The 22,212-nt window shown below is 37.6% G+C and overlaps 1 protein-coding gene across 2 annotated transcripts in view; it reads left to right on the forward strand.

The window, feature by feature from the left end:
• RASAL2 (RAS protein activator like 2) overlaps window positions 1–22,212 on the forward strand; it is a 237,091-nt gene that overhangs the window by 84,848 nt on the left and 130,031 nt on the right. For both annotated transcript variants that reach the window (XM_088154086.1, XM_088154087.1), the window contains exon 2: window positions 17,239–17,366. In XM_088154086.1, the coding sequence (XP_088010212.1) occupies window positions 17,239–17,366 (128 nt within the window). The remainder of the gene's footprint in view (window positions 1–17,238; window positions 17,367–22,212) is intronic.

The following is a 22,212-nucleotide window of genomic DNA, read 5'->3' on the forward strand; positions in this document are numbered from 1 at the left end:
TGCATTCAGTTGCATTAGCCAAGTAGGTTTTTAGAGCCATAAAAATATTATTTACCTCTCATCATGTTCAGGTATGCACCTATGCATGTTTGCTTAAGCTTTTTACCTACAAACAGAACAAAACAATAAACTACTTATGAAAATTATTTTACACTGTGTTCTAAATCTGATTACTTGTTCAGTTTGAAAATGAGATATGAGAGAGATTGAAAATAAAGTGAATTTTAACATTCATGTTAAGATATATACCCGCTCCTCGTTTAGCGATCCAGTTCCTTTCCAACGACTAGGTCGTTAAACGAAATGGTTGCTAAGTGAACACGTGACTGAGAGAGAGAGATGCTGCAAAGATCACTGGTTGCTTCCGTCTCTTTCAAAAACACTATGCCAGTGTTACTCTCACTCTGGCATGCGTTGTCAGGTGCACAAAATTTGGTCATAAATGAGTGCATTGGTCAGAAAACATTTTTTTTATTACTGTCATATTTGCGAATGGTCACTAACTGAGATAGTTGCTAAACAAGAAGTGGGTATAATATGAATAGGGAATTTCTACAAATGTCCAGAGTCAGCATCCTCAATTCACTTGGTTGATCACAAAGTTAGTATAACTGATCTTTAACTGTGGGGGAGGGGTTAGTAAGAGCTTCCATTGTTTCAAAAAGGCTGCAAGAACAGTATTTCTGGTATTTTCAGAGTGACTTATTTTTAGAGTTCCAACATTATTTATGATATGATTGAATCTAAATGAATGTGTCTAAAGCTAGACGTTTTCATATTGTACAACATGCAATCTACTCTTATTGGTGAACACTGTAAAATTTTGCCTGCTGATCTTATGTGAGAGGGGTGTTGTGAAAGAGATCCTCAGGAGTGAATGGGAAATTAAAGTTCTGAGCACATTTATTTTAACTTTTAAAATAAAAAAAAATTAATCACTTACTGGAGAATTATTCTCAATGGTCAGATTTATGGTCAGTGTCAGTATATTTATTCATGAATTTATATGAGGCTATTCTCAGATGCTAGCTTTACATTAGCCACATTGAAATACTGCCATATTTGTTTATTGTTTCATTGGGCTTTTTTAGATGCAGTGTAGAACTTGTACTGTATATGCATACAATTTTGTTCCTCAAACTCAGTTGAGTATTGGGACATATCAGCCATTTAAATTGTGTATTATTTATTGGAATCTGTGCAGACTGTACATTCCATGTAAGAAAACAGGCATGCAGTCAGCCCTTATACAAGCCCTGGCTTATGTAAAACCATATTTATGCAAGGGATGCAAAAATGACAGCCCAACACAAGGAAAACTTTGTTCACACAAAAGCTCCTGAAACAGAACCTTGCACAGCACAAGGATTGTCTGTATATATGAAGATAATGTATACAGTATCTATGATGAGTTTGAATTACAGTACACAGTAGGCAAAGAAGTGGTAAGGAAATACTGTAAAATTTAAAGGATGCACAAGAGCATTTTTATTTATTCAGCATATTTTATTTTTTATATTAATATATTTCCATAATCAAAAATTGATTCCCAGTGTTTTACAGTACAATTTGAACATACACATAAGATAATAAATAATGCTAATAATTAATTTAATTTATATACATTTAAATAAATAATACTCCACCCAGTCCACTGGAATTGAGTGGCCAATATATAATAATAATAATAATAATAATAATAACAACAACAACAACAACAATACTGTTAACACCATCAAACAACAACATCTGCCTATCCCAGGTCCTTGGAACGGACTTGATAGGTGGATAAAAATGCCAAATCCAGTCTAAACATCTGGCTGACTGTGCGACCAATACTACTACTACCACTACTACTACTACCACCACCACCCCCTTGGATGCAAAGAAAAAAAACCAAACAGCTCACCACCAAAATGGAAGGTCAGGTTGGAAAATAAGATCAGCATGCTAAGATCAGATGCAAGCAAGCTAGAAAAGATGAAAGAAAAGAAGCTGAAGAACAAGAAGACCAAAGAATACCTGATCAAGAAATATCACCTAGAAACAAGGAAGATCAAGGAAGCATTGGAAATAATAAAGCAGCAAATAACAGCCATAGCCAAAAAGATCAGCAGATACAAAGCTTGAATTGTACACTATAGGCAGAAGCTCCAATTTCAGTCAAATCAGAAACGTTTCTACCAATCCCTCAATGGAGAGATTGCAATGAACCACTCAGCATCTGTCAGAGAAGAAACAGTGCAGTTCTGGGCGCAGCTATGGGACAACCCAAAGAAATACAACAAGAATGCAGCTTGGATAAAGGAGGTAGATAAGAATAAAAAAAAAGCTGAAATGAAAGAACTTGTAATAACAGCAGAAATAGTGGAGAAAAAGGCAAGGAAGATGAAGAATTAGCACCAGGTGAAGATGAAATGTATGGTTTTTGGTTGAAACATCTGACTGCTCTACACCCACTCATTGCCAAGCAGTTTAACAACGTACTACAAGGAGGTGAAATTGAAGATTGGTTAACATCTGGCAAAATCTACCTGATAATGAAAAATCCAACAAAAGGGGCAGTACCAGGCAACTACAGACTAACTACCTGCTTATTAACAACTTTCAAATTGCTAACTGGTGTTGTAGCTGATGCAGTCCAACATCATCTAATTGAAAACAAGCTCTTTCCATCTAAGCAGAAAGGAAACCGCCCAAACAGCAGAGGAACAAAAGACCAGCTCCTAAAGATGATTTTGGAAAACTGCAGAAGAAGAAAGACCAACTTGAATGTAGTTTGGATTGATTACAAGAAGGCATTTGACTCCCTGCCACATGACTAGATAATCAAGTGCCTAGAAATAACAGGAGTCAGTAGAAAGATCAGAAGCTTTGTGCAAAGATCAATGGCACAATGGAAGATACAGTTGCTGGACAATGGTGATAGACTGGGAGAGGTTAATATCAAGAGAGGAATCTTTCAAGGAGACTCACTATCACCGCTACTGTTTGTCATTGCATTGATTCCTCTGTCAACAATACTGAACAAGTCAGGTCATGGCTATCTATCATCAAAAACATCTGCCAGGCTATCCCACCTTCTTTACATGGACGATTTGAAGCTGATCACTACAAATACCTGGGCAACCTTCAAGCTGACAACATTAAGCACATTGAAGTCAAGAAAAAGGTTAGCAGTGAATACATCATGAGAGTGAAGAAGATAGTCCAAACTCAGTGAAGGAAATACCATCAAGGCAATTAACACCTGGGCAATTCCAGTAATTAGATACACAGCTGGAATAGCAGACAGGCTTTCCCACCTCCTTTACATGGATGATCTTGAGCTGTATGGAAAAAACCCATCTGAAATGGAATCGATGCTCAACACTGTCCAAATATACAGCCAAGATATTGCAATGGAGTTTGGATTGGAGAAATGGTCCACCCTAACCATCAACAAGGGAAAAATAGTGAAAACTGAAGGAATCAAGATGCCCAATGGAAATAACATCAAGAGTCTGATGAAGAAGATCACTACAAATACCTGGGCATCCTTCTGGCACACTGAAGTCAAGAAGAAGGTTAGTAGTGAATACATCAGAAGAATGAAGGAGATCTTAAAGTCCAAACTCAGTGGAAGAAATACCATCAAGGTGATTAACGGTCATTAGATACACAGCTGGAATAGCAGACAGGACTCAAGCAGAACTAGAAGCCCTAGATAAGAAAACCAGAAAAATATTGACAGTGAATCATGACCTTCATCCACACAGCGATGTTGACAGACTATACTTACCAAGGAGCATAGGCAGGCGTGGAATGTTGCAAGTACACCAGATAGTTGAAGAAGAATAAAGGGCGTTGGAAGAATATCTGAAGGACAGTGAAGAAGATGCACTGAAGCTAGTACACCTTGAAGGCTTACTGAATACCAAAGAGACCAAACTGACCTACAAGAAAGACCAAATGAAGAACAGAAAAAAGACATGGCAAGGCAAAGTATTACATGGCCAGTACACAAAAGAACTAGCAGGCAAAGCAGACAACAAGACTTGGCAGTGGCTAAGAGCAGGAAAGTTGAAGACCTTTTAAGGCACAAGATCGAGCCTTAAAAACAAATGCATACAAAGCCAGAACTGAAAAGACAGCAACAGACAGCAAATGCCGCCTCTGCAAAGAAGCTGAAGAAACTGTGGACCACCTAGTTAGCTGCTGCAAGAAGATCGCACAGACTGACTACAAACAACGGCATGACAAAGTAGCAATAATGTTGCATTGGAATATCTGCAAGAAATACTATTTGCCTGCAAGCAAGAACTGGTGGGACCACAAAACAGACAAAGTAATAGAAAATGAAGAAGCTAAAGTGCTCTGGGACTTTAGAATTCAAACAGACAAGCACCTGCCACACAACACCCCAGACTTAACAATTGTTGATAAGAAAGACAAAAAAGTCTGGATAGTGGACATTGCAGTACATGGAGACAGCAGAAGAGAAGAGAAAGAGCTGGAGAAGATCACAAAATACAAAGACCTGCAAATAGAAATAGAATGACTGTGGCAAAAGAAAGCAAAGATAGTACCAATAATAATAGGTGCAATCCCAGAACATCTGGAGTACCACTTGAAGACCATAGGCATTGAAAAAAGTCAATTGCAAAAGGCAGCTTTACTTGGAACAGCTTACATCCTGCGATGATAACCTTTAACACCATCAAACAACAGCATCTGCCTATCCCAGGTCCTTGGGAAGGACTCAATAGGTGGATAAGAATGCCACATCCAGTCTAAACATCTGGCTGACTGTGCAACAAACAACAATAATTTAACAATTTAATAAGTACCCCTACAGACCAACCCCAATTCAATAGCAATGACAGTGAAGCATCAAAGGCCCTATGAGCTCTGTCTTTGTAGCTTCCCTGAAAGATTCCAAAGTAGGGATGGCGTACCACAAGATGGGGGCTACTGCAACCCCCCTCCCTGTTTCTGCCTCCCCCCACTCGCCCCATGCATATATACTTTGAAATACAGTGGTACCTCGGGATACGAACGCCTCTACTAACGAACTTTTCGGGTTACGACCAGCTCCGGCCGCAAAAATTTACCTCGATGTGCTAACTCCGCCTCAGGGTACGGCCATTTTTCTGCCCTGACACGTGGTCCGCGGCCATTTTTCTGCCCCTGACACGTCCGTGGCCATTTTCCTGCGGCGTGGCGCCTGGCCGTTTTCCTGCCGCGCAGCGCGGTGCCCGGCCGTTCTCCTGCCGCACAGCGCCTGGCCGTTCTCCTGCCGCGCTGCGCCGCGCCCGGCCGTACTCCCGCTGCGTTACGCCCAGCCGTACTCCCGCCACGTCGCGCCCGGCCGTTCTCCCGCCGCGCTGTGCCTGGCCTTTTTCCCGCCGCGCCCGGCCGTTCTCCCGCCGTGCCACGCCCGGCCTTTTTCCTGCCGCGCCGCACCCGGCCTTTTTCCCGCCGCACCGCGCCCGGCCGTTCTCCCGCCCCTGAAGCGTGGTCCGCGGACACCAGAATGGATTAACGGTAATTACATTGAACCTTATGGGAAAATTTGCTTCGGGGTGCAACCAAATTCGGAGGGCGGAACGGATTAACCGGATTTACATTGAACCCTATGGGGAAATTTGCGTCGGGTTACGACTAACTCGGGATACGCCCAGAGTCACGGAACGGATTAAGTTCGTATCCCGAGGTACCACTGTATATATTTTTGACTACAGTTCAAATAAGTATATTTTATACAATGTAAATAATTAAAATATAGTTCTGTTGAAAGACCTATACAGTATTTAAATGTTCGTGCATGGCTTTCTTTACCCATGTAGTTTACATTAGCTGACATTTTAATTAATTTCATTTAATTAACTGATTAGAAGTTGCTTTTGATCTTGTCAGTTTGTGCACATTCTTTGTGTTTTCATGAAAATGTTGCAGTCTGCTATGTTTATGTGTGTTCAGTAGTCAACTTGCTTCACTTTTGATTTCCAGACGTATATTAAATGTGTGTGGACATATCATGGAGGTATATTGTGCCTGTGCTTTAAGCCATGAAGGAAAGGCACTTTCTTTGACTTACCTCAGCCAAAATGGACGTTCAGTGAACTTCTTTGATCTTGTCTTCAGAGGAATTGGGACACATACTCCTTTAACATTGTTGTGAGTTTAATGATCATCCTGTTTTCAGAATCTGTTCTCAGTATGCATTTTGCAAGCTGACAGAAGGGAACATTTTAGAGATAAGAGAAGAACAAATTGTTGCAGCTAAATCTGAGTGATGATATGTGTATTTTTGCGATGGATTGTTGTATTTGCGATTTGCTGGCTTCTGCCTGTAATAAAGTTTTATCTATCTTGCATTTGAAACGGTTTTCTCTTGTTTCTTCAGAATGGCACTGAATTGTGAAAGGTTGTCATTGGGTTACCATGACCTATAATTTACTTGCTTATTATTAGAAATATTTATTTTTAAAACCATACAATAAAATCACCATAAAATAAAGAACAAAGCAAAACAATTTAAAGCAAGCCAGAACTATGTAAAATCTATCAGTGACCCAACAAAATAATAATCTACATCTCTAAAATTCTGAAGAATGGAGCCAGTATTCCCCCTCCAGATAGGGGGTCCATAGTCAGAGTACTATCACAGTAAGGGCTCTGTACTCCTTAACCCACCTAGCTTGATTTGGTTTTAAACTGATTGTACAGGTTACCTGTCTGGGGATAACAATGCATGGAAAAGATTTCCAAACTCCTTGGAAAAGTACCTATACAACTGTGGTGAATTACTCCATGGATTGAAAATACATGGCTTGGTCTAAGATTTGGAGAAAGGATCGGTTTGACATTCCCAAAATTTTAGATAATTACAAGTTTGAAAGTTATAATGTATTGGTTCACAGGTCCCCACAAATTTTGATTCTTACCAGCATTTTCAGCACCGAGAGCTTCCTAAAACTCAGCATGGCAGCATGGGTGAATGACCATTTGTCTGCTGAATTCAGCATTTGGAAGAATGAGAGATGCTTATATCTGTGCTGTTAAGCTGAGTTTGCAAAGCAAACTTCTTTGGCATGCCTCAAAGTTCTGCACAAGGTTAAAATTGACAGCGTATGGGGCATTCACAGGATTGAAAGAGGATTGTGAAAGAGGATGGTGAATGTAGACACTTTCATTTTGCAAAATAACCTGCACATAAAAATGTATAATTAGATTTAGAATACTACAATAGTTTTGTGCATGCATTCAGACTGGAGTAATAATGCTCAGATCCAGTAAGGTTCATCTACCAGTTTCTAAAGGTAGCAAACACAATTCTGAGAAGTCTGCTAATCAGCCTTGTCCCCTTTTGTCTTCTACATCTGGTAATCTGTTTCTAAGCATGGCCTTTGTATTTTCCTGTCACAACTAATAGACTTACTAATATGACTCAGGCAAGAAGAGGGCCAAACTGAACATACAGAGAAGTACTGTAAGTATCCTATGGTTCTGCTTCGAAGAAGTTCTGCTAATTGAAGCTTATGTTGTTAGCATAACTCTTAATGTGGTGCTCAGTTAGGTCCATATGCTAAGGCTGGCAATCTTTAATCCCTGGTTAAAATTTGCATTTTGTCTAATGGCTTACTTCCAGTGATAATCTTTTACAAATTTCAGTTGACCTGAAATTTATCCTGCTAGATAAACTGCTAGATAAACTGCTGACTTATTGTCTCCAGGGTTTTTGCTCTGCATGGGCTATGATTGAGCTAGACTGCTCCTTAAACACCGGGTTCTGCACAATGATTTGCAAAATAAATTTAATCTGACTCCTAATGCTGTTAGGTCCTAGACGGTGAATCTGAGCTTGCAACCAGCTAAATATTTTTCTACCTGGGAACTGCCTAACCACCACAGAACATTCTCTCAAGCTAGATTTATTGTTTTTCCAAATGCTGGAACCAGGCTTAATAAGAGCCCCCTATGAGGAGCATATCCTGTTTTACTGCAGATTTTTATAGGGCAACTTATCCTGTTTTACTGCAGATTTCTATAGGGATCTGTGAAGTGAATTTATCATGCCCCTTTTAATAAACGTTCCTTTCCCCATGAAACTGTTAATCCATCTCTCTCTCTTAGTATTGTAATCTACTACTGTATTGCCACACCTTGCTGGGCTAGAAATTCACATCATGTTTATATAACGTCTCAGCACTCACAGCAATAATTTTGAAAACTTTACAAGATAAATCCCCACATTGATTATGTGGGGAGGGATTGGCAATGAGAAGTGCTCTCATGCTGGAAGTGGAGGGGACTCAATTTCCTTAGCCACTGTTGTGCAACGCCAACAAGTCAGTAGTATGCTGAAGCACATCTGTCCATCACTAGTGCTGTACATGAAGAATATAACAGGAAAAGAAAAACTGAAAAGCGCTATGAAAAACAGAGATTAATTATTAGTGGGAACTATAAGAGGACTGAGCAGTAGTCTAAGTAATTTACCTGATTTAAACTGCTCCTCACTTTATACTGAAGGGAATTCAATAATTAATTAATGCAATCTCAGCTAAAGCAAAAATGTCCCTTCCAAATTGATACAGCATTGGTTGCTCCAGTCTCCATGTTTGGTGTGGGGTAGGAAGTTAAGAAAAATAGTTTTTCCATTTCATTGTAGAAGGAGAGCTGTATTCGTCTATGGTAGCTAAAAATCAGAAGGAATCTGGTAGTAGCTTTTCAGACTAATGAAAATTATTAAAAGGTGTAAGTATTTGTGAAATGCAGCTTACTTACTCAGATGCATGGCGTGGCTTAAGTGATATAGGGTTTAAATTGGGGTGACGCGGGAGGGGGAAGTGAGGGGAAAATAGGGTGGTTATGCTTATGCAGATTACATATGAGAAACATTAAAAGTACCTTATGAATTAGCAGTTGTAATGAATTAAAACTCATTGTGTTTTTTGAGACCTGAGATGACCTGAAACATTTTGATGTATGTAAGTTCAATAATCTCTTGCTTGATTGTGCTGGTAAAATCCAAAACAGCTATTTTGAAATCCATAATGGAGTGTCCTGGGAGGTTAAAATGCTCTGCTTACTGTATTACTTTATCTTTGTTTTGAGTCCTGATATCAAATTTGTGTTCATTAATACTTTTGTACAAAGTCTGGTCAATGTAGAACCAGAGGGGGCAGATGATCACATATAGCACTTTAGAGGAAGAGCATGTGAAAGCACCTCTAAACTTGTGTGTGAAGTTGTGGTGGTGCTATTGGTGTAAACACGGGGCAAAGTAGACACCTGGGTTTGTTGCAGGGTCTTGTCCCCATGTTAGCATCATGGTTACGTTGCTTTATATTGCTTGAGAGAATCTGCTTAAATTTAGGTGGTTGGGTGTATGAAAGTAGGCCCCGCCCCACAGTGTCTGAAATATGGGCCGTGTCATTGTCCAATATGGGTTGTAACTTCTTATTAATATATTTGAATGGCTTGTGTTGTGAGATGTAGGTGATAACCAATAGTGTTCTGTTCTGTTTTTGTGGTCTGTCTTTTAATAGGTCTCCCTGGGAATCAATTTGGCTCTTGATTTGTCTGTTGACCTAGTTGGGTAGGTAGTTCAGACTCCTGAATGCCTGGTTTAATTCCATCAACTGAGCATCTCTGTCAAGTGGGTCAGAACAAATGCGATTGTAGCACAGAGCCTGGCTCTACTGTTGATCAGGGTCTGATCCTGACTGCTTGTGGAACTGACGTGAAATAAGAGTGTCCATATTGGACATCTGTCAGATTAGCTTTTTTTTATAATTTAGACTATGATTCTGGAATCAGTTTGGGGAAAATAATTATCTCTGTGAAGTTAATTGCACTAGGTGAATGGTCTAAGAAACGTTTTTCAGGTATAATCTCAACATTCTACTTTGAGTTTTCATGTTGCAAAAACAATTTCTTTTCCTGAAGTACTTGTGTAGGAACAGGAGATCTAGAAAAGTAACAGACTGTGTAATCCTTCAAAAATATGAATCTTTGGGGGTCTCACCCACAGCTGTGCTGTTTGGTGCACTCAAAGATCCAATTTTTATTCAGAGCTCTCAGGTATTTCCCTTTCTCTTGACTAAAGACAGTCTGCCCCCTTGAACTTTCAGAACAGGGCCAACTCAAACTACATGCATTAAATAATCATTTTCCTTTTTCTGGGCCTTTGAAAATTGGAGCAACTAATTTTCATTAGTTCATTAGTTTACTCATTCATTACCTGAATGATGAATAGGAACAATTTAGAAGTTAGAGAAGCACCACCAGATGGGAATATGGCAAATAAGAGAAGATTTGATACAAGGGGTAACGTAGTGTCAGCCCTGCTGAAATCATGTTTCATCAAAATACAGATGTTAGTTTTGGTATGAAGATAATAGAAGGAGCTACCGTAGGCTAGTTGTGAATATTTAAAAAGTGGAGAAAGGAGCTTTATGTACTTATTCAAGCTGTTTGGAAAAAAAAAAAAGAGAATGCAGAAATCAAGGATAACTACATTCATAGAAGTTTTTCTGTTCAGTTGTTTTAGGAATAAAGAGATGATTCTCCAACTTTGATATTAAATTTCATGTAAATTATTCCCATAGCCATTATTAGCATATACCAAAGCAAACCTGTCTGTTTGCCATGAACTTAAAAGAATATTAATTAGTAAAATAAAGATTATTTGAGTATTTTTCCAACGTTTCCCTGCTATTAAAAAATGCCACCAAACATAAAAAGGCTTTTATCTCTCTTGTACTTCTATTGGAGAGAATAGCATATGCTCATTATCGTTTGTATTTTCCTTGTATGATAGATCAAATGATTGTTAATTTCATTATAAAGCAATTTTCTCATACTGCAATGGTGAAAAGTGATTGAATGAATGAATGGATTTGTGTTCTGCTGCAGTCAAAATACACTCTCAACGATCTCTCTTTGTAGTTCCAGATGGCAACATTAATGTATTTTCTAAATCTTGCCTCTGATTAATCTATATTCTTAATAATTCATTCCCAAATGCTGATCTGAGATGCAGTTTGGAAACAAAATGCCTGCTATTTTTTGAAATTCCAGCTTCCTCAAATGTGGTTAATATTGTTTAGTAGTCATCATATGCTTCTGTATTTCATCATACATTCTATATCTTTAGATGTCCTACTTTGAGTTTGACTTAGTAGATATTTATATTTCTCACAATTTGGAGGATCTTGATTCACTGTTGGAATTACAATGCAAATTATAAATCATTGCAGCAATTGGAGATTTAATTCAATGGATTAATCATATAATGACAACTCCCATTGTTTCTCACTGTTGGCCTATCTGGGTGAGGTTGTTGGGAACTGTAATCCAATATCATTGGGAGGCCATAAATTGCTTTCTTGCTGTATAACTGCCCCAACGTGGATGTGTTAATGATGTCACCAGGAGCCAGGCCCCATTCAAAGGATGTTATCTTATATAATATCAAATCATTCACATGTCATTGGACATGTAAATCTGGCAGTGATAGAGGCATATCTATCTATAAGAGTTCCCTTGTGAAGTTGCAGATTTGACAGCTGTACATGCTACATGCAGTTTTTGGTTTTTACACAGAGGCTATAGTCTCTGCTCTAAAACTGCTTATAATTTTAAAACCGTTTAAATTGCGTATCTTGTAATATTGTAGGTAGGTAGATCTTTAACATTCAGATAAAGCATATATCTTTGCACCTTGTCCTTCACTTTTATGAAATAGTTAATTTTCTTGATCACTGTTCACTGTTTCTGAGAATGATAGTTCATCCAATTTTGGATTTTATTTTAGCAAGCTGAAGTGAAGTAATTATTTGATAAAGGAGAGTTTGATAGAGTTGAGCTAAACTTAGTTTAAACCAACCCTTGCAAATGACAGGAAAGCTACCCATGCTATTTTGTCATAAAATATAAGCTTGAGCAGGTCAGCCCAACTGGGAAGCCTTCTCAGAAACTAACTTACACCTGACAGAGGAATAGCATATTCCAGCAGGAGTGACCTTATGGAAATGAATCTCCTGTAAAAAGAAGAGCTACAGTTCTCAGAGCTATTGGAATCTTACTTTTCACAAAAAGGTTTAACGGGTTGACCTATCCACACACCATAAATGTATGTAGCTGGAGGGGGGTGGATTAAGACTAGTCTCTCTTTGTCTGGGAATATTATGTTGCCATCTAGCGGAGATGAATATGCTTGCTCCTTACAGACACTTATTTCATGTCTCAGTCTCTGAAACAGAGTAAAAGTGCTATGGGATCAAAAAACATCAACTGTATATATAGTGATAAATCCATTATTAATTTAGCAGGAGAGGCAGAAGTGAACTGACATATCCAGGATATTGTTTAGCCTGTAAGAAACTGAGTTGCATTATCATTAATCTTGTGTAAAAACTTGTATATTAGTTTTTGAATGTTTAATTCCAACTATATTAGGTAATATTGAAGATAAATGCTTTGTGTGACAAAGAATATTGATGTATATGATATTTATTACCATTTTTATTACCATTATTTCCATTTATTACATTTTTGAAGGAAAAAATTCTTAGTCATAACAAATATTTAAAAAAAAAATACCCAGGGTGTGCATTGTAGATGAACATACTTTAATATTACAGTAGACATGAAATACAATTTGTAAAACCTTAATTTATTTAAGTCAAAGTTTTGAGAATATGTAATTCGTTTCAGGAAGAAGAAAAATGTATGAGATTCTCTCTCTCCCCCCTCCCACCCCACCCAATTTCTTAAAAATCACACAAGAAAATGTTGGGTTTTTAACTTCTGTTTGCTTCTGAAGGCAGCAGCTGACATGGAGACTGAGAAGTAGCTTTTTAAACAGTATGCTCTGTTTATTTGTCAGAGGACCTGTCCCTTATTTCAACAAGTGATAGAGCAGCTATCCAGGGAAGTTATTTGTTCTTTGGGGGAAAAAAGTTCTCACTAGAATGTGAGATCAAAATACTGTATGCTGTCTGTGACTGCTGAAAGTAAAAGCATTTTGGAAGCACAGCAGCAAAACAAGTTCTGGTCTTCCATTATTGAATTCACGTCATGGGCTTCTTGTTGCTGCTGGTTTCCAAGGCTACTGAAGTAGCAAATACAGAACAAGCCTTGATATTCATCCCTAAATTAGACACACTATCAGTCTTGTGTTTTATTATGCTTAAGAGTATATTAGAAATCCAGAAATTCTTTAAAAATTCCCCTCTCCTTCCCACTCAAGTTTTTAGGTCATGAAGAGTCTCAGAAATGTGTGATTGAAATCATCTACCCCTAACCAAGATTTTGAGATGGGGGGGAGAATTTGTCTCAAATGTCACAAATTGCTTTTGTGGTATAATGAAGTGTTGGGGTCACGACTACTCTATGGCCCTTGAATTGAATCTCACAATTTGTCAGTGAAACATATAAAATGAAGTAAGCTTAATATATAGGGAAATAAGAAAATCTGAATAAAAATAGGTAGCAGAATGCAGACTATTGTTTCTTTTCCCCAGTAGTCCAGTAAGGATTTCGAGAATTCTTTTTGGAAAATATGTGTTTTTATTCAAGGTCATCAGCACAGGTGCATATTTTATCTCCACTAGATCACCTACTTTATTTATGTCAAATTTGCAGAGTTCTAGGGGTTTTCATTTTTCATTACTGAAAATGTGTATTTTCCACTACCACTGTGTTCACATTCTTGCACTCTAATACTACAGGTTTGTCTGGTTCATTGACACATAAAAGTGATTATAGGTATTCAGTGCACCACATGCCTGAGCCCTTTAGTTTGTTTAAAGTGGTTTTGGGAAGAATGATATAATTAAAACTGCTGTAGGCATCTAAGGAATAACTCCATTCCCTTGTCTTGTTTAAAACATATGGAAAAGAAGATAAGTAGAACATTATTTTATATCTTTACTTAAAGCATACAGTATATGTCCTATTCTTCAGCCATAAGTGCATCCAGAGAAGCTTATAGTCAACATAATCAAGACTTACAGTCTTTATATATAGGAATTTTTAAAAGAATGGTGAAAGACAGAAATACCATAAGCTAAGCAAAAGTGGAAAATTATTTCAGTGATAAAAATAAGAAGCCTGCGAATTAGAAGTTTAAGAAGTCCCAAGGAAGTATAACAAGTGTTTTTAAAAAATGGGCCGTATGACAGAGGTAGCTTGAGAGTGGTCATAGAGATGGAAAGGGAAGAAAATTGATAAGACAGATACGTCAATAGCCATAAACAATGAGAACGTTAAAAAGGATAGATCTTTGAAAGTGATGGGAAACCAGTGAAAGAATTTAATCCGAGGTGAAGTAAATGCACTGCAGTGGGAAGAACTATGACCATCTGGAGAGTGATAATATTGTAGGAAGGAAAGACCAGCAAGGCTGACCCATTATGCATTTGTATTTTCTAAAGTTGCTGGAGAACCATCCATAAATGTTTGTTTTTTGGTGTTTGAAATTTTCCAGTATGCCTTTCCTATCACCATGGATTCACCACCCCCTAGTGGTGAAGTTTAATATACAAGTCATGCTATTACTTTTGGTCAAGCTCAGTGAAAATGAAAGCACTTCTGGGTCATGTAGAAAACACAGATTGCCCTGAATAGATTTGTAAATATGTTTACAGAAATAACAACCATGCATTTCTTCCTATTTTGAATTTCTGCTGCATTCCAGACAAGCCCATTATGTGGATATATATTAGTTGTCTGCTTGTTATTTGGCTTTAAAATACCATAACCCAGTCATTCCATTTAAAAGGACTCAAAGGGAATGGGAAACAGCAAGTCGTATACCAAATCCAATAATAATAATTGTGTTGTTTAATTAAATAATATAATCTTCATTTTATATTTTTATTCTTAGAATCTTAGTAATAATTTCAATCAAAAGTAAAAGAGTTTCCCATGAAACTTGAAAGAGACGGTATTAGATGGGTCTTCTAGATTGGAAATTTCCAAAACACGATACACCAATTGATAAGGTCAATGTACACATGATTCAGCTGGTTTAGACCAGGGGTCCTCAAACTCTTCAGCTCATTCACCTCTTCATGATGTTTCAGATTGTTCTGCGACCCCCAAATATTTATTATGTGGAGGCAGCAGAATAGAAGAAAAAGAACTGGAGAAAATCACAAACTACAAAGACCTGCAAATAGAAATAGAATGACTGTGGCAAAAGAAAGCAAATATAGTACTAATAGTGATAGATGCCTTGGGTACAATTCCAAAACATCTGGAGTACTTTGAAGACCTTGCCATTGACAAAATCACCAGTCAATTGCAAAAAGCAACTTTACTTGGAACAGCTTACATCCTGCAACAATACCTTTAACACCATCAAACAACAACATCTGCCTATTGCAGGTCCTTGGAAAGGACTCGATAGGTGGATAAAAATGCCAAATCCAGTCTAAACATCTGGCTGACTGTACGACCAGCAACAACAACAGCAGCAATAATAACATATACCCCTTGGATAGTCCCATCAACCCGTTGAGGGTTGATATCAACCACTTTGGGGAACCCTGGTTTAGATTGTCACACCAAAATATAGTTTGATCCTTTCCCTGAGTTTCTGCACATGGAGAGCCACAGACATGATCCTGGAGAAAATATCTGCCATTGTCACAAATATTCTTCTCCCACTCCTTCACAAAACATTTCTTCCTCAAAGGACATGTTTCAGTCAGGCCATGGATCATCAGAACTAGTTCTTCCATGCATGAACATTTTACAAATCCCTAGTTCATCCACCACTATTTTAATAGCACTTTCTTCAGTCTCCCATAATTGTTTTTACAGTTTTCTTATGCCATACCAAACAATATTTTTAATAGCTTTGCTGGAGGGAGTTCTGCAAATTGGCAATATATTATTTAAGTTTCTGAATGGGAAAAGTCACTTACAATGGATTCTTTTGAGTTTAGATTTTGAAGACTACTTAACACAATGTATAGGTTTATTTATATAATGAGAGCATGAGCAATGTCTCCACTTTAGATTATTCTTGTCTGAAAAGTCCTATAGGAATGTTTAAAAGAGCGAGGTATGTTTTGTTGTTTCAGTATGTTTTAGAAGAGTCAATTGGAGAAGCAGTTTGATGACCATTGCAGACAATGGACAAGATTGTCTAGAAAGGTGTAAACCTTTATTAGAGGGTTTCATGCTGTTATAGCAGTTTTCTGCAGTAGCAAAGGTTTTGAATCTATGACACTTCAGCTGTCTTTCAGTCCTGTGATTCTATCATCTCGCTCATTAATGTATTCAATGGCATAGGTAGGTGTACTCTATCAGGCCTAATAATATAGTTCCAGCTAAGATCTACTTCATCAATTGATTGTAATTGTAATTCAGTATATGAAGAGTTTTGAATTCTTTTCTGTAAAAATGCTAAACATTTGTAATAGAAATATCATTCAAAATTGTCTGCCATGAATTCTGTTGAGCAAATTACTATACTGTCTCAATTTCTGTTTGTAAAACAGAATATTAAATGTCCCATTCTTACACTGATGAATCTGATAAGATAGCATACTTCAGATTGTAGGCAACAGTTCAATTGAGGTTGTATTTTCCCACACTGTATGAACAAGCCATGGCAAGCCCTGGGCTCACACATTTTACCCTCCCTGGATGTTTACTATAGAAGTAATAGTATCTCCTCCTTGTAAATAAAAAAGAAGGCAAAGACCAGAAGAATAGACTAGCCTGAAGCTTGCTGAGCTTTGTTCTTGTAGTGGAAATTATGGATTTCCATTATATCTGCACTAAGTCAATGCTGTCATTGATTTTTAATGGTGGTGTAAAGAAATTGCATCACATGGGCAAAACTAGCTGGAGATTTAACACATTATCTATATTTGTACATTTTTATATTGTGAGCTAAGAAAAAAGCAAGTTTTTTCCAGTTTGGGAAAGTGTTTTGTGTGTGTCTCCTTAGGCTAAATTTCACATAGAATCTGTAGTTGTTGGCATAGATACTGTATTGCTAAAGCTGGTTAGACTGACAAATTGTGATAATCTGAGTAGAGTTGCTTGGGGGGGGGCATGTTTACTGGATTGCTTTTGCAAATTTGGTAAGCAAATCATACTGTAAGATGCAGTCCTGACTATGCTTCATTGCCCCAGAGGGAATAAGCATACATAGGGCTGCTCTGTTAATCTGATAAATATTGAGTGGGTAGCTGACATTTTCTAAACATGCTATTTTTTTTCCAGATGTGAAAGGACCTGCAACTCATAGACTATCTTGTGGCCAGTCCCCTGATTCAGAAACCATAATATGGGAGACAAAGTACTGTATTCTGACCAATAGCCAGCTTGTGTTGCTGAACAAGGAAAAGGAGGTAAGAAAGAATTCCTTTCTTCTGAGAAGTGTTGAACCCAGGAACATTTGAATAGATTCCAGTTTGTTTGTTTATTTAAAGTATGTATATTTCACTCTTTACCCTGAAAGATTCCCAGACTTCATCTGCTTCTTTATTTCTCCCCCCCCCCCCCAATCCATCTTTCAAGATAGAAATGTCACTGATGGCCAGTTGGCTTCTGGGTGCAATTCTAGGTGCTAGTTATCACCTATAAAGTCCTCCATACGTCTGGCTACTTGAGGGACCACCGTTTTTCATATGTGTTTACCCATCAGGTGAAGTCAGCTGAAGTGGGCATACTCCAGGGTCCTGTCAAATAAACGAAGTCATCTTCTGGGATTCAGGAACTATGCCTTCTCAGTGAGGGCTCCTGCCCTCTGGAATGATATGTCCCCAGAGATCCATACTGCTACCACCTAACTGATTTTTTGCAAATTGTTAAAAACCTGGTTGTTCTCCAGGCTTTGTGTTAGGATGGTGGTCCACCCCCTTTGGGTTTTTTTTTTTTTTTTGCTTTTTTTTTTGGTATCATTTTCATCTTTTGTATTATAGGGTTAGTTATTCCAGTCGGTTGTATTCCCTTTTCTTTGATATATGTTGTTTTCTTTTTGATTCTTTATAATTGTAAGCTGCCTAGAATCGTCGTGGAGTTGGACAGCCTCAAAACTGAAAAATTAAATTAAATTAAATTAAATTAAATTAAATTAAATTAAATTAAATTAAATTAAATTAAATTGACATTTATAGCCACCATTAAATGATGCATTTCAGCAAAGCAAATGTTATCAGTATTCTTTTCCTAACATTTTGAATGATATTTTTAATTATGATATTATAAAATATTGCATAATTCTTATATTTTAAATCCAACAATTATCTATATTTTATGTTGTAAATACTCTTCTTTTTTCATGTTTTGAATCAAATGCTATGGAAGCAAAATAAAGAGAGAAAAGATTGGCAATATCTTGGCAGCAGTTAAAAAAAGATTATAGATATTATTGTCATTCTCTAGTTTATAATTCTTTTTCTTATTAGACATTAATAGATTTCTACATAAAGAGACCTGAACAGTATGCTGGCCATTTGAGCTGCTGAACTGAATGATACAGAGAAAAGATTTAACCTGAAAGACATTTTGAAGTTCCTTAGACAAAGAAGAGATTTTTGCCATGCCTTTGTTCTTTTTCAGCAGCCTAAGCAGCTCTTTCAAAAAGTAGAAAAATGTATTAGTATTGTATTGAAACTGGAAATATGTGAGTCCTTTACAGTTTATGCAATTCTAAAGGACATTTCATTGAATAAAAATAGTACATTTAATCAAAACCAGTTCTAACCTGTTTGTAACAGAAGCTTAAGAGAGGTAGGTTTGGCTCACAAACCATTGACTTGAAAGGAGTGTCAAAATTTACTGGGTATATGCAGCCAAAATTACCATGGAATCCTGCCCCAAGCCATAGGTAACAAGCAGTTAATTCTGCCCAGAAGCAGGGGGTGTAGTCTGAAACTGAATACCATTTTGGGAAACTACTTTATGGGTATTATGCTAGAGGCAGGAACCGCAGGCCAGACAGATAACATGTTCAGGTCTTAAGGGAGAAGCTGGTGTGATGGAGGATGTGTTCAGGAGTCAGCATAGCAGGATTATTTTCTTTGAGAGACAAGTTACTGAGACTGAAGTACAAGTTCTAAGATTTTATGGAGACAGGAGGTGCATTGGACTCTTGAGTAGCATCTGTGCAAGATTTCTGTGTAATACAGTTTGGGCTATAGAGTATGTGTCTTAGTGGGCATGCTTTCTTACTGCTGTCACACTTCTTGTCAGGTTAGGCTTAAAACATTTGAACAAGAATGTAAGAATCCAGGAACTTTGATAAATAATTTATTGTAGAAAAGCTGAGAAGCTATGAATACCTTCAAGTCCCTAGGCCCTGTTGAAATACACCCTAGAATATTGAAGGGACTAGCTGAAGATCACTTGGATCTTCTGTCAGTAATCTTTGAGTCCTGGAGCATTGGGGAGGTGACAGAGAGTTGGAGAAAGCAAATATGGTCCTTCACTTCAGAAAAGAAAGAAAAAAGAAGGTCCAAATAATTATTAAGCATTAATGGGCATCGATATCTGGAAAGATGTTGGAGCAAATGATAAAACTGGCTATTTGTAAAAGTAGCTTAAAGACAGTGTTGTGATTGCTAAGCATCAACATGGCTTTGTCAAAAATAGGTCACATGGGACAAGCCTTGTCTCCTCCTTTGACAAAGTAACTAGTGAATAAGGAGAAGGCTATTCAGCAAAGCGTCTGACAAGGTTCCACATAACATTCTCATTGACAAGCTGTTAAATGTCAGTGCCTGGCACTACAGTAAGGTGGTTCCATAACTGGCTGGGTAACCACATTCAGTGTGTCAGCATTAATGGCTCTATATTGAGTTGGAGAGCAGCGATCAGTATGTCCCTTATGGGCTAAAGATTTCTTGGGGCTAAAATTATTCAACATTTTTACTAATGACCTGGATAATGGGACTGGTTATCAGATTTTCAGATGACAAAAATTGGGGAGAATAGCCAGTATACCAGATAACAGAATGAGATAGCAATCCAATCTGGCAGGTTGGAAGACTGGGCTAAGGGGAGCAAGATGTTCTTCAACAGAGAATAATATAAGGTGTTACATTTAGAATGGAAATATATAGGGCACACAATAAGTTGGGGGATTCATGGCTTGGGAGCACTATATCAGAGAAGGACTTGGGTGTGGTCACTGAAAACAAGCTGAACATGAACCAGCTAGAAGGACTAATGCAGTTAAGTTGCATTAGAAGAAGCATTGTATCAAAGAGACATGAAGTCCTTATTCCCCACTACTCTCCATTGGTGAGACCATACCTGAAATATTGTGTATGATTCTGGCACCATGTAGCCGGAAGGATACTGGCAGTTAGAACAGGTTCAGAGAATATGTGTACCTCAGGGTTGAACTGTGGAGTCCTTGGGGCTCTCTGAGCTTGGCTGTTTTCTTGCAAATCCTTCATTCCCCGGCTAGGTAATGAAACGTTTGCAAGAAAACAGCCAAGCTCAGAGAACTCCAGGGACTCCACAGGTTCACAGGAGACTGAGGATGACAGAGATACTAAAGGGACTTGAGGACATGCCCAGTGAAGACAGGCTAAAGGAACTTGGGATGTTCAATCTGGGATAAAGAAGACTAAGGGGAGATTCAGTATCAGTGTTCAAGTACATAAAAGAGTGCCATAGGGAAGATGGTCGGAACCTATTTTCCATAGAAAGTAGAAGAGAAATAATGGGCGTTAAGTTACATCTATCTGTATTTTGTTTAAATATAAGGAAAAACTAGTAAGATCTATACAACTCTGGAACAAGCTACATATGGAGATTGTGAGTCCTCTATCACTGGAGGCTTTATAAGAGGCTAGACAACCACTTTTTGTGGATACTGAATTGCTTTTCCTACACACTGCAGAGAGTTGGACTAGATGATCCTTGTGGTTCCTTCCATTTCTACAGTTTACACCAACTTCAGTGTATTAGAACCGGGTTCTTTGTTTTTTGTTCATTTATTTCAAAGGCTTTTATGCCACTTTAATCATATAGCCATAAGCAATTTACAGCATAATATACAATATGTATAATACATTACGGCAAATCAGAAATTACCAAAATTATCAGACATATCAGTACCAATGAATACTATTAACTACTACTATTACTACTACGAATAATAACAGTAATAGTAATAATAATATAAAATCAGAACACCAAGCAGCTAGATTACATTTCTCATCCTCATCTCAGTCCCCAAATGCACATTTAAAAGCCACATTTTTAAAAAGTGAAATATAGTGAAATTGAAGTTCATATTTTGCATCTCTTTCTCCACCTGAGCTATGCAATGGGCTGGATAGCCTCTAGGCAGGAGGCCTGGGTACCATCTGTCTTTGTTTTAGCAATGAACAGATTTATATCTGGTTGATTTTGTCTAACTACATGAGAACTAACTTCAAAGGTGCAAGCCCTGTGGCTCAAATAGAAATGTCAGTTTAAGAGTCATAATGTCCTTCCAAGCAAGCCTCTGGAGGGAGAAAGGGGGCTAGTAAAAAAGAAGTAAAATATTAAGAAACAATTATAGTTACTGTATTTTGATAATAATCAAATATTTACATATATGATTTTTGTAACTCAAACCTTTGGTCTTGATGCAGTGTAGGCCCCCATATCTACAATTCCATAATTCAGTTATTTCTTGGAAGATTGATTGATTGGATTTTTATCCCACCTTTATTATATATTAACTATATATATATAGTTATTATATTATAAATAACTCAAGGTGGTGAACATACCTAATATTCCTTCTTCCTTCTGTTTTCCCCACAACAACCCTGTGAGGTGAGTTGGGCTGCGAGAGAGTGACTGGCCCAAAGTTACTGGCTTTATGCCTAAGATGGGACTGGAACTCACAATCTCCTGCTTTCTAGCCTGGAGCCTTAACCACTACACCAAACAATTGGAAGCTGTAAATAAATGGTGAAAAAGTAGAACAAGAAGATGGATATGTATATCATTGTAGAATGTTTACTACAAGTTGGAAAATAAATTGAGATATTTTAAGATGCACAAATTCAGATAGAAAAGTAAATGGCTAGTACGTTATGTTTGTGAGGAATTAATGTTTGTCGAAAGATAGGACTATCATATCTGGCCTGCAAAACTTTGAATGACCACTAGATAGCAGAAGAAAGTCCCCAATGTTTCTTTTTTGCCATCTAGCAGTCATCCAGATGTTTGCAGCCCTTTCAAAAGAAG

The sequence above is a fragment of the Python bivittatus genome, unplaced genomic scaffold, assembly GCF_059951505.1.
Source record: "Python bivittatus isolate LINGU-HERP-01145 unplaced genomic scaffold, Pbiv_v1 ctg000700_np1212, whole genome shotgun sequence".
In the NCBI taxonomy this organism is placed as follows: domain Eukaryota; kingdom Metazoa; phylum Chordata; class Lepidosauria; order Squamata; family Pythonidae; genus Python; species Python bivittatus.